The sequence below is a fragment of the Salvelinus sp. IW2-2015 genome, linkage group LG18, assembly GCF_002910315.2.
Source record: "Salvelinus sp. IW2-2015 linkage group LG18, ASM291031v2, whole genome shotgun sequence".
In the NCBI taxonomy this organism is placed as follows: Eukaryota; Metazoa; Chordata; class Actinopteri; order Salmoniformes; family Salmonidae; genus Salvelinus; species Salvelinus sp. IW2-2015.
Genome location: NC_036858.1, coordinates 37,681,855 through 37,693,878, shown reverse-complemented (window position 1 = coordinate 37,693,878; position 12,024 = coordinate 37,681,855). Strand labels below are relative to the sequence as shown.

At 42.5% G+C, this 12,024-nt stretch overlaps 1 protein-coding gene across 1 annotated transcript; it reads left to right on the top strand.

Annotated features, from left to right (window-relative positions):
- The first annotated feature begins 2,532 nt into the window (after positions 1–2,532).
- On the top strand, positions 2,533–9,424 carry LOC111978696 (opioid growth factor receptor-like protein 1). Its single transcript, XM_024008908.2, has 7 exons — positions 2,533–2,895; positions 4,330–4,413; positions 4,502–4,580; positions 4,847–4,925; positions 6,550–6,616; positions 6,751–6,896; positions 7,014–9,424. The coding sequence occupies exons 1-7, from the start codon at positions 2,713–2,715 to the stop codon at positions 7,513–7,515; spliced, it is 1,140 nt and encodes a 379-aa protein (XP_023864676.1). The 5' UTR covers positions 2,533–2,712; the 3' UTR covers positions 7,516–9,424.
- The last annotated feature ends 2,600 nt before the right edge of the window (positions 9,425–12,024 follow it).

The following is a 12,024-nucleotide window of genomic DNA, read 5'->3' as shown; positions in this document are numbered from 1 at the left end:
CATGCAAATTATTCAAAAATCTGCATAAAGAAAATGTGGGCTTTTTCCACAGGCTGGTGTTTCCAACCAAACAGACTGTTGCAGATGAAAAGAGTGATGTTGACGATGTAGTGCACACAAACATTTACTGTTTTCGCCTTAAGTTTTCCATGTTACTGAATAAAAATCTAAAGTGCAATGTGTTTTTCCATTGCATTTTCGACTCTACCAATAGGTTTGTCACAAAAACGATTGTGTTAAATAGCCAAATGTGCCTACTCTGGTCTTGGCACGTGCGCTCTAGCCAACAGCTAGTAGATACAGTTGGGAAAGAATAGTCTTCCTAATGAGATTATTATGGTATAAAGAGCAAGAATATTGTATTTGTCACAAATGGCCAGTTAAGCATCGATCATCATGTCACCAGAATAAGACCCTATATATTTATTGGAGAATCAAACTCATCCACTGTGCACTTTCACCACCCTGTGAAGTTCATCATCATTTAATTTCAACTGTAGCCTAATTAAACTGTATGTTCCGGAGTCTTTAGTGGAGGACCACACGTCATATCATCACGTGACTCCAAGTGTACTTCAATATGATAGTTATTATGTCAATATTTTGGCATAAAGGTGTTTCGCCGCCATTTCTAGCATAATTAATTTACCTGACACAAAAAGATCCACCATGTCTAACAAACAAATGAACTGTCAGCATTTATAAATTGCACTGAAACTTCCTGTTTCCATCTTCAGTTGTCGGGATTTTTTAAAGATACAATCTGACTTTACTCGCATAAAAACTGTGTATGGGAAACGTGGTACTGTCATGTGGTCTAACGCAGGATTGAACAGAGTTCGATTTTGCCGCTGTCCATTGTTGCTGAATCTCCGACCGCCTTCTATTTGTTTGGCTTTGGACCTTCTAACAAAGTAAGCTCATGGGCTATGCATTATTGTTCCAGATTAGAGTTTAGAGGGGGGGGGGTACTGGATAGCCTACATGGAAATGGTACTTGGAGATTAATAGTGCTGCAACCATAGAAGTACATATTAGAACTCAACAAGTCATTTAATATGATACTGTATATGTGGTTGTAGCAGGCTTTCTAAGGAGTTGAGACCTATGTTGCTATAGTATAATATATTACATAGGAAATGCTGCTCTCATGTGGTTGTGATTAGCATGACATTCTGGTTCCTGTCTCACTGAATGTTGACCTTTGTACATAACATTTGATGTCAGTTCTGTTGTATTTCTATTATCCAGGTTCTGTTGTATTCTATCAGCAACTAATGGTGCGTTGGACTTTGATCCCTCTCCAACTCCAACACTGCTTGTGCAGGCTATGTCATGCTTTACTGTGTTTGTCTCTGTGTTGCCATACATCAACGCTCATCCCTTAGGAGGAATGCCCTCATATAAATGTCGATTTGAGTAGCAAATTGTCGCCTGTTGATTAGCCTACATAACTAGAAAAAACAGTGCACATAGTTGTGTCTGTGTGCTACACGTGTGTGCTTTATAGCCTACCAATAGACAGACCCACGTGGCCAATTCCTACAACAATGGCTGCAGCTCTAACTCGATGGAGGAGACTATGTCAGTAACCACGTTTGCATCCGTAGTTTTTGTGAGTAAAGTCATACCGTCTAAAAATAAGTCATGACAGCTGTAATGGAAACCGGACGTTTCGGTAAAATTGTATAAATGCTGGCAGATAATTTGTTCATTTGACATGGTGGGATCATTTTGTGTTGGTAAAGTGTATTAGGCGAGAAAGGGGTGGAAACGCCTTTATGCGCAAATATTTATATAAAAACCATCATATCAAAGTAAACTTGGAGTCACGCGATTATATGTTGTGTGGTCCTTCCACTATGACTCGGAAACCATGCAGTTTATTAGGCTATAGATTAAATAATTGATTATGAACTTCACAGGGTGGTGAAAGTTCCCTGTGATCTTGGTGCACCTTTCCAATAAATATAGAGGGTCTTATTCTGCTTGACTGCCGTTTGACAAATAAAAATATTGTGCTTTAATCCATAATAATCTAATCATGTAGACTATACCTGCACAGCCTACCCTCACTGTATCTGCTATATGTTGGCTAGAGCGCAGGTGCCAAGACCAGAGTAGACACATTTGTTGTTTAACGCAACCGTTTTTGTGACAAAGCTATCTGTAGAGTTGAAAATGCAATGGAAACATATTGAACTTTAGATTTGTATATTTGCACATGAAAACTTAAGCGAAAAAGTACATTGCGTGTGCATTACGTCACGCACTGATTTTATCCGCAAAAAGTCAAGTTGGTGTACACACACCACTGGGAGGAAAATGCGCATATTTTCCAATGCGGATTCTAGAGTATTCGCATGACAATCTGTCGCCAATTGAATAGAAACCTAGCTAGTGACCGAAAGGGAGAATGAGTATGTGTTCTCCATCTGACATTGAGGATCTCAGATGTGACACTGGTTAACCCCTGTCCCATTGTCGCGGAGCACGTGGTCATCTTTGCTCCTGATGCTGTGACCACTTTCCTCCGCACGCGCCGCGCATTTAGGGGTGTGTTCACCGTGTACTAGCAAGTCTGGATCGGGATTTTCCTCAGCCTGCCATTTAAACGCCACACACTAACCGTGGCACAGCAGGCCGACTGCACGGCAAAATATGTAGGCTAGAAGGACATAGAGGACGGCGCGACTCGGTGTAGGCGGGTAAATGGGAAATCTGATGGGCAGTTTGCGCTACAAGGAGCCGAGAACTGTGGAGGAATGCGACTCGACATGGGAGTCAGACTCGGAAAGCGACGAGCAGCCGGGTGATGAGGACAGCGGGATATCGGAGTGTGTCAGCCGGACTGAGACAGGGAGATGCGGCGAACAGGCGAACATGTCCCCGAAGGTAAATAGGCTACCAACAAACTGGCACACAGAAAAGCAACCACACACACAAAAAAATAGGAAGAAGAGTAGACTGCAATGAGCTAAATTAGAAAATGGAAATGGCACAGCTGCATAGCTGGCTCGCTGAAGATGTCAACATCCCAGACTATAATGTCGGGAAACCAAAATCAGGATTGAATGTAGGCTAGTAGCCTAGTTGAGGCCTATGTCCCAAAGTAATTGTCCTCAACGCATATGTTGTTGCCATGTCTACGCTACGTTCAATGTCATTGCCAGGTATCCAATTGATGTGGTCATATTCATTACAAAAAGTGGCAATCTTATAGAGCATAATTCTATATCGTTCAGTTAAGCAAAATGTTGTACATCGCTGTCTTGTTTTATGTCCTCGTTTCGTGTCCTCAATGTCCTGCGTGAACACGCGGAGGGAGAGTAGGTTAGTGTCGCGCGCAAGTGAGACAGTGACCTGATAAAAGTGACCTAATTTTTTAAATACATAAAATATAATAGGGTCAAATAGGGGAGCCCATCTTCCATCGTTTGATTTGGGAAAAATGACACAGTATGCCCATTCCCCAAATCCTTGTTGTTTTCAGGTCTAGGCCTTTAGGCTTACTATTTATTTTCATTTCATTATTTTCAACAACCCTACAACTTTGATGGGATGCATCCATGTTCATAAGTATAAAAGAGATTGTCAAGGCTGTGGGTAACTGGTGAAAGGAGTCAGGCGCAGGAGAGCTGAGATGCGTGGACAAGGTATTTAATACAAGATACACCAGTATAAACACAATACTACTGTGTGGGAAAAATACCGGTACCACGAAATAAACGGGCGTAATAACAAAACCCGGCAACAAAATACCAGCCGTCAGAAACAGCCTGAACAATAGAACAAACACGCACACAAACATGGGGGAAACCAGAGGGTTAAATAATGAACATGTAATGGGGGAACTGAAACCAGGTGTCTAGAAAACAAAGACAAAACAAATGGAAAATGAAAAGTGGATCGGCGATGGCTAGAAGGCCGGTGACGTCGACCACCAACGAACAAGGAGAGGGACCCACTCCGGCGGAAGTCGTGACATAGATAAACAACAATATTTGTTTGTAATGAGTCAAATGCCTTTATAATACCTTGATATTCCTTTATATGGTGCATTTTCCTTCATGTTATCCTGACTGTGAGTGCATTGGAAGCCTGCATGAAGTTAGAATTGCTTTCATGGGGAAGAAATTGGCAGATTATTATTCTGCCTACACCAAAAATAGTTAATTCCAGTTCAGTTACAAATCCACTCAACCCAGACATCTGCTATGTTGTTATGGGTTTGTGTGTCACGCTGTTGATATCATTGTTGCTATCTATTTCAGTCAGTGTTCATTCACTAACTTTTTTTCTCTCTCTCTTTTTCTCTTTCTCTCATAGCTCTCTGACTCTAAGTCCAGCACCAAGATGAAGAGAAGTTTTTATGCTGCAAAGGATCTTTACAAATACCGCCACAGCTACCCGGTACGGCGCACACACACACACACACACACACACACACACACACACACACACTAGCCTGACTCTTCCTCCTCATCCTCTCCCTCCCTAGAACTACAAGGAGCCCCGGTTACCTAATGAGTACCGCAACCTTCGCTTCTACCTGAACAAGATCCCTCTAATACCAGACGGTCAGTACACACAGACTAACACACAGTGACAAACAGCAACACACACCCGTCGGACATACAGCAGAGTGTTACTGGCTCAGGGCTTAGAGAGTTTTGATTGGCCTTGGGTCATGTTTGAACAGAGGAGTCCAGAGGATTAAGCGCTGATCTACTGTTTAAACACTAGCCTGCAGACACACACACACACACACATTTTATGCTGACCCCAAACAGGGCAGGTGTGTTTTCCTGTATCATTTATGTGATTGACCTGAATCCCTCTCTAGGTATCTTCATTGAGGAGATCCTGACCAAATGGAGAGGAAATTATGACAAACTGGAGCACAATCACACCTACATACAGTGGTAAGAGGCCCTTTGAGGTACTGTGTGTGTGTGTGTGTGTGTGTGTGTGTGTGTGTGTGTGTGTGTGTGTGTGTGTGTGTGTGTGTGTGTGTGTGTGTGTCATGCACACCTGTGACTATGTATCAGACCTGGGTTCAAATACTATTTGAGTTTTAGAACCAATCAAGCACAGATTAAGTATTTGAAATGATCTCAAATAGAATTTGAACCCGGGTCTGTAACATATGTGCGTTTGGACAATGAAATGTATCTCACCCTATTTTGCACGAGCAGAGAACAGCAAAGTACAGCCAATGCTTTCTCTGACACAGACCTACATAACTTCGAGACCTATATAACACCAGGAGAAAAAACATAGTCACACCACTGGGATTCACATATCCTGCCAATCTCACTTACTCCCTGCAGCGCCAACCTTATTATCTCTCACTTTCTCTCGTTCTCTCTATTCTGACGGAGCAGTTCATTAGCATAATATCAATTAGTGGGTGTCGAAGCAGCAGTGAGCGTGTGCAGACGAGTGGCTGTCGCTCATTGAATTTACTTGCAAAAGTATTCGTCCCCCTTGGCGTTTTTCCTATTTTGCTGCATTACAACCTGTAATTTAAATRGATTTTTATTTGGATTTCATGTAATGGACATACACAAAATAGTTTAAATTGGTGAAGTGAAAAGAAAAAAATTACTTGTTTCAAAAAATTATAAAACAGAAAAATGGTTTGTGCATATGTATTCACCCCCTTTGCTATGAAGCTCCTAAATAAGACCTGGTGCAACCAATTACCTCCAGAAGTCACATAATTAGTTAGATTGCACACAGGTGGACTTTATTTAAGTGTCACATGATCTGTCACATGATCTCAGTATATATACACCTGTTCTGAAAGGCCCCAGAGTCTGCAAGGGGCACCACCAAGCAAGCGGCACCATGAAGACCAAGAAGCTATTCTAACAGGTCAGGGACAAAGTTGTGGAGAAGTACAGATCAATGACCCTAAGCGTACTGCTAAAACAACCCTCGAGTGGTTTAAGGGGAAGTATTTAAATATCTTGGAATGGCCTACTCAAAGCCAAGACCTCAATCGAATTGATAATCTGTGGTATGACTTAAAGATTGCTGACCACCAGCGGAACCCATCCAACTTGACGAAGCTGGAGCAGTTTTGCCTTGAAGAATGGACAAAAATCAGAGTGGCTAGATGTGCCAAGCTTATAGAGACATACCCCAAGAGACTTGCCTCTGTAATTGCTGCAAAAGGTGGCTCTACAAAGTATTGACTTTGGGGGGGGGTGAATAGTTATGCACGCCCAAGTTTTCAGTTTTTTTTGTCTTAGTTCTTGTTTGTCTCACAATAAAAAATATTTTGCATCTTCAAAGTGGTAGGCATGTTGTGTAAAGCAAATGATACAAACCCCCAAAATAGGAAAAATGCCAAGGTGGTGAATACTTTCGCAAGCCACTGTAATAAGAGAGAGAGATGCGTGTATAGAGGAAAAGAGGACAGTGGGGAAGAGCAACAGAATAAAGACAGGCAAGAGAGGACAGGGAGACGTGCATAGAAAAGTCAAGGGGAGAGAGTTAACCTCACTCTTTGACAGTCTTCTCTCTCTGTCTTTATTGCAGGCTTTTCCCTCTGAGGGAGCAAGGGCTCAACTTCTATGCTCAAGAACTCACTCAGGAGGAGATCAAGGTAAAGACAATAACAAGACTTAACCATGTGGTTTGACTGATCTGAAAATGTCAGTATGCCATCATGTTGTACAGGAATTTTGAATATTGTGGGATCTACTTACACTTTCGACTGATCTTTGCCGTGTCCCATAGGAATTCCAAAGCACTCGGGAGGCCAAGCGGCGATTTCTGCTGGCGTACACACTCATGCTGGATTTTTACGGGATCAAACTCCTGGATAAAAGTGGGAATGTCGCCCGAGCTTCCAACTGGCAGGAACGCTTTCAGCACCTCAATGAGTGAGTGGTAAACACAGGTGTAATTACACACAGGCACGCGCACACACACAATTTCTCTCTGGGTCTATAGCAAAGGTGGTTTGGTGATGAGTAACCTATCCCTCCCTCTCTCCCCAGGTCCCAGCATAACTATCTGCGGATCACGCGCATCCTCAAGTCTCTGGGTGAGCTGGGCTTTGAGGCCTTCAAGGCCCCCCTGGTGCGTCTGCTGCTGGACGAGGCTCTGTGCCGGGGCACCCTGCCCAACATGCTGCACAGCACCCTAGAGTATTACGTCTACACCATCCGCCTCCGCTCCCACCGCCGCAGCCTGCTCCGGTACGCCCGCCAGCACTACCAGCCGGCCAACACCTTCCTCTGGGGGCCCCCGGCCAGGAGGAGAGGAGCTGAGGCAGGGCCAGGAGGCAGGGTGGCAGAACCCACCCCAGAGAGGGAGAGGAGAGGAGGAGATCCGCATAGGGCTCGTAGTCCACTTACGAAGAAGGACTCAGTGGGGGGTGGGGGAGGAGATGGGAAGGGAACCAAGGGCTATACCGTCTCCACCAAAACCCTCCAGGAGGTGGTGATGGAGAGGGGTAGGGGGGACAGGGGCAAGTACATCGAGACTGTTCCACTGTAGGACTGTAGGGAGATTAGTTTTATGAAGAAGTGGTGTATTGGTGTCTTGATGGATTGGGGGGTGGGTGGGGGAGTTATTGTAGCAATACTGGCTCATGCCATGTTTTTATGGACTCAAAAGTCGTAGCTAAGTTGTAGTAGCTAAGTTTAGTATGCAGCACAATCCTTAACGTTAAACTACTCTTGCAATGTTTTCAATCTGTCACTATGTCATTCTTCCTTTTGTGTGGATTGACTGCACTTGGTAATCCACTAATTGTACAGAACCTTCTAGCCAAGCAGATCACATGTAGGGCTTAGCATACTACAAGCAGCCTGATTGGTTGGAAGTATGAAACAAATAATCTGATAGGATATGAACAGCTGCTTGAAAGGGCGGCTGCTGTGTGGAATCTTGCACCTTTGACAATCTGTCTTCCTATATGAAATATCTCTTGTTACTTCCTGAGCTGATCTTTCTATTGACAGCTGAGCCTGGCGATGACGGTGAAACTTTGGGTGTCGGATCCCATCTTCCTACACAAAGCCTTCTGTAGCTTTCCGAGCAGCCAAGCTAGTCAGACGCACAGGCTCATATGAGCTTTTCAGGTATACTGTAATGTGATCGATAATATGGGCTCAAATATTAATACTGTAGCTATCAGTGTGTTGAGACTGTAGTGTGTGTGTGTGTGCTAGGCAATTTGTGTACTACTATCTGAAGTGCCTCTTTTTCTATTCATCTTTTACTGGTTGATTGTGTGCCATTAGGGATGTGTGTGTACTTACCAGTGTTTGTGTTAAAGGGTGTTTTCGTGTATGAATTTGGTTACCTGATGGGTGTTAGCGAAAAGGTACGTTTTGCTTTCACAAGGACAGACCGTGACCATTTCAGTGTACCGGTGTGCTTATAACACGCAAATAACTTGAAGGCAGCTTGACATAGCTCTTTTTTGAATGGCACACTTTTCACATGATTCACGGTAACGGGTGACAACAATACCTGGCACTTGGGTCCTGAATCCTGGACCAATCTATTGGGGACGTGCCAGACTTTAATTTGATCCGAATCCAGGATGGTGAAATGCCAGTTTTTTTTTTTTATTGGGAAAAGAAAATGCATAACTGTTGTATGTAGATACAAATAAGCATTTATAGTAAAGCCTATACACACCTTATTATTCATACAGACAGATTTACTCACTCTGTCCCTCACCCATAGACCCATACACAATAGAGTATCTCTTCTTTGTATACAGTGCATATCTGTTTTATAGGATTTCTCTCTCTCACACTCTCTCTTTCTCCTCCTACTCTTCATCTACCACTTCTTCCGCAATTGCAAGAATTAAAGGAGGCTGAGTGGATGGCTTGAATCCAACTCTCTTTCTTTCTTGTTCTCTCTCATTTTGTCTCCTTATCTCTAGCCATACAGTTGGTTGGCATTGGCGTATTGAAATAATGTGCCAATGAAGACCAGTTAAAATGCCTCKTRCCCCCCCCCCCCCCCCKRCTTTCAGAGGAAATCTAGATTATGATAAAGAAGAATCTATTCCCTCTCTGTTTCTCTCCAGACCCTCATTGTTTAACTGCCTCTATTGTCATCTGGGCTAAGATGACGCAATTTGGGAGGGGATGGAGGATTGGCACGAGAAACAGGCATGAGGAGAGGGACTAACTGTAAATCGAGTCTATGGAATGCTGGAAACTCTTCAAATGTTTTACTTCCATATACAATGTATAGTGGTCTGTTTCAGGGATAGATGCATCTCTCTATCTCTGTCTGCGTCCATACTTGTGACTGACTTGTCTTTGGATGTGTAAAGGTTCAATACATAAGTATGTTTTGTAACTTGTATCAATTCTTATGATTTGTATAGAAAGTGTGTCGAGACAAATTTTTTGCTGTATTAAAATATGGCAAGTCAAAAGGAAAAGACAATGTGTACTTTCTTGTGCGTATGTGTGTTTAAAACTTAAACACTCTGAAGTAACACACACAGGTTGGTGTAAATTGAAGTGTGGTGAGAAGAAAAATGTGTGTGGTATGATGTGTGATCTTTCACATACACACAAACACACACAAACACACACACACACGCAAAAGGCAGTTATACAATTTCAAAAACATTACAATACATACAGATTTCACAACACATTAAGTGTGTGCCCTGTCCACTACTCTACTACCACATATCTACAACACAAAATACATGTGTACATGTGTGTATAGTGCGCATGTTATCGTGTGTGTGTATGCATGTGTCTGTAACTGTGTGTGTGTATCTTCACAGTCCCCGCTGTTCCATAAGGTGTATTTTTTTAATTTAATTTAATCAAATTTTACTGCTTGCATGAGTTACTAGATGTGGAATAGAGTTCCATGTAGTCATGGCTCTATGTAGTACTGTGCGTCTCACATAGTCTGTTTTGGACTCTGGTGTCCACCTCTGGTGGCATGTCTTGTTGGGTATGCATGGGTGTCCAAGCTGTGTGCTAATAGTGTAAACAGCTTGGTGCATTCGACATGTCAATACCTCTCACAAATACAAGTAGTGATGAAGTCAATCTCTCCTCTACTTTGAGCCATGAGAGATTGACATGCATAAAAAATATGTATTAAAAACATGCATAATTTTTTTAAATTAATGTTAGCTCTCCATTACAGTACCAGTCAAAAGTATGGACACACCTGCTCATTCAAGGGTTTTTCTTTATTTTTACTATGTTCTACATTGTAGAATGATAGTGAAGACATCAACACTATGAAATAACACATATGGAATAATGTAGTAACCAAAAAAGTGACTAAACAAATCAAAATATATTTTATATTTGAGATTCTTCAAAGTAGCCACCCTTTGCCTTGATGACAGCTTTGCACACTATTGGCATTCTCTCAACCAGCTTCATGAGGTAGTCACCTGGAATGCATTTCAATTAACATGTATGCCTTGTTAAAAGTTAATTTGTGGAATTGCGCCCCTGTCGTCCACTATCATCCTCAGTAATTTTCCATCCAAGTTGTCAGACCCAGGTAGTTTGTCATTGTTGATAGACAACAGTAGTTTTTTCATCTCTTCCACACTCACTTTACAGAATTCAAAATTATAATAATTTGGTCAGTTATGCATGGATATGTAGGTTCAGAATTTGTTGTTGGCATGTCATGCCTAAGTTTGCTAACCTTGCTAATGAAAAAATCATGAAAGTAGTTTGCAATATAAGTGGATTTTGTGATGAATGAGCCATCTGATTCAATGAATGATGGAGCAGAGTTTGCCTTTTTGCCCAAAATGTCATTTAAGGTGCTCCAAAGCTTTTCAAAATTAAATATGTATTTGTCCCATGTGCCGAATACAACAACCTTATCCTGAATTGCTTACTTACAGGCCCCTAACCAATAATGCAGAGTAATACAATATTTGGTAAACTAATTAAAGTAAAAAAATAAAAAATAATAACACAATAAAATAACAATAACGAGGCTATATAATCAAATCAAATCAAATTTTATTAGTCACATGCGCTGAATACAAAGTGACTATGCATAGATGACAATTGGCAGTGGTGTGGAGATGGGAGGGGGGGGGGGGGGGCAAGGCAAATCGTCTGTGTAGCCATTTGACTAGATGTTCATGAGTCTTATGGCTTGGGGGTAGAAGTTGTTCAGAAGCCTCTTGGACCTAGACTTGGAGCTCCGGTACCGCTTGCAGTGCGGTAGCAGAGAGAACAGTCTAAGACTAGGGTGGCTGGAGTCTTTGACAATTTTTAGGGCCTTCCTCTGATGCCGCCTGGTATAGAGGTCCTGGATGGCAAGAAGCTTGGCCCCAGTGATGTACTGGGCCGTTCGCACTACCCTCTGTAGCACCTTGCGGTCAGAGGCCGAGCAGTTGCCATACCAGTGATGCAACCAGTTAGGATGCTAACGACGGTGCAGATGTAGAACCTTTTGAGGATCTGAGGACACATGCCAAATCTTTTCAGTCTCCTGTGGGGGAATAGGTGTTGTCGTGCCCTCTTCACAACTGTCTTGGTGTGTTTGTACCATGATAGTTTGTTGGTGATGTGGGCACCAAGGAACTTGAAACTCTCAACCCGCTCCACTACATTCCAGGTGGGAAAGGCAGTGTGGAGTGCAACAGAGAAAGCATAATCTGTGGATCTATTGAGGCGGTATGCAAATGAGAGTTTATCTAGGGTTTCTGGGATGATGAAGTTGATGTGAGCCATGACCAGCCTTTCAAAGCTTGGCTACAGATGTGAGTGCTACGGGCTGGTAGTCATTTAGGTTACCTTGGCGTTCTTGGGCACAGGGACTATGGTGGTCTGCTTGAAACATGCCTCGGTCAGGGAAAAGTTGAAAAAGTCAGTGAAGACACTTGCCAGTTTTTGCTATAATTCTTTATATAATTCATCCACAGGGATTTAAAAAAAATTCAGTCATTTTCTTAATGGGTGCATGCTAATTAGTAACTGGAATAAGCAATTTCATAAGTGTGTCAAGTGCAGCGTCTGGTTGCTCCTCATT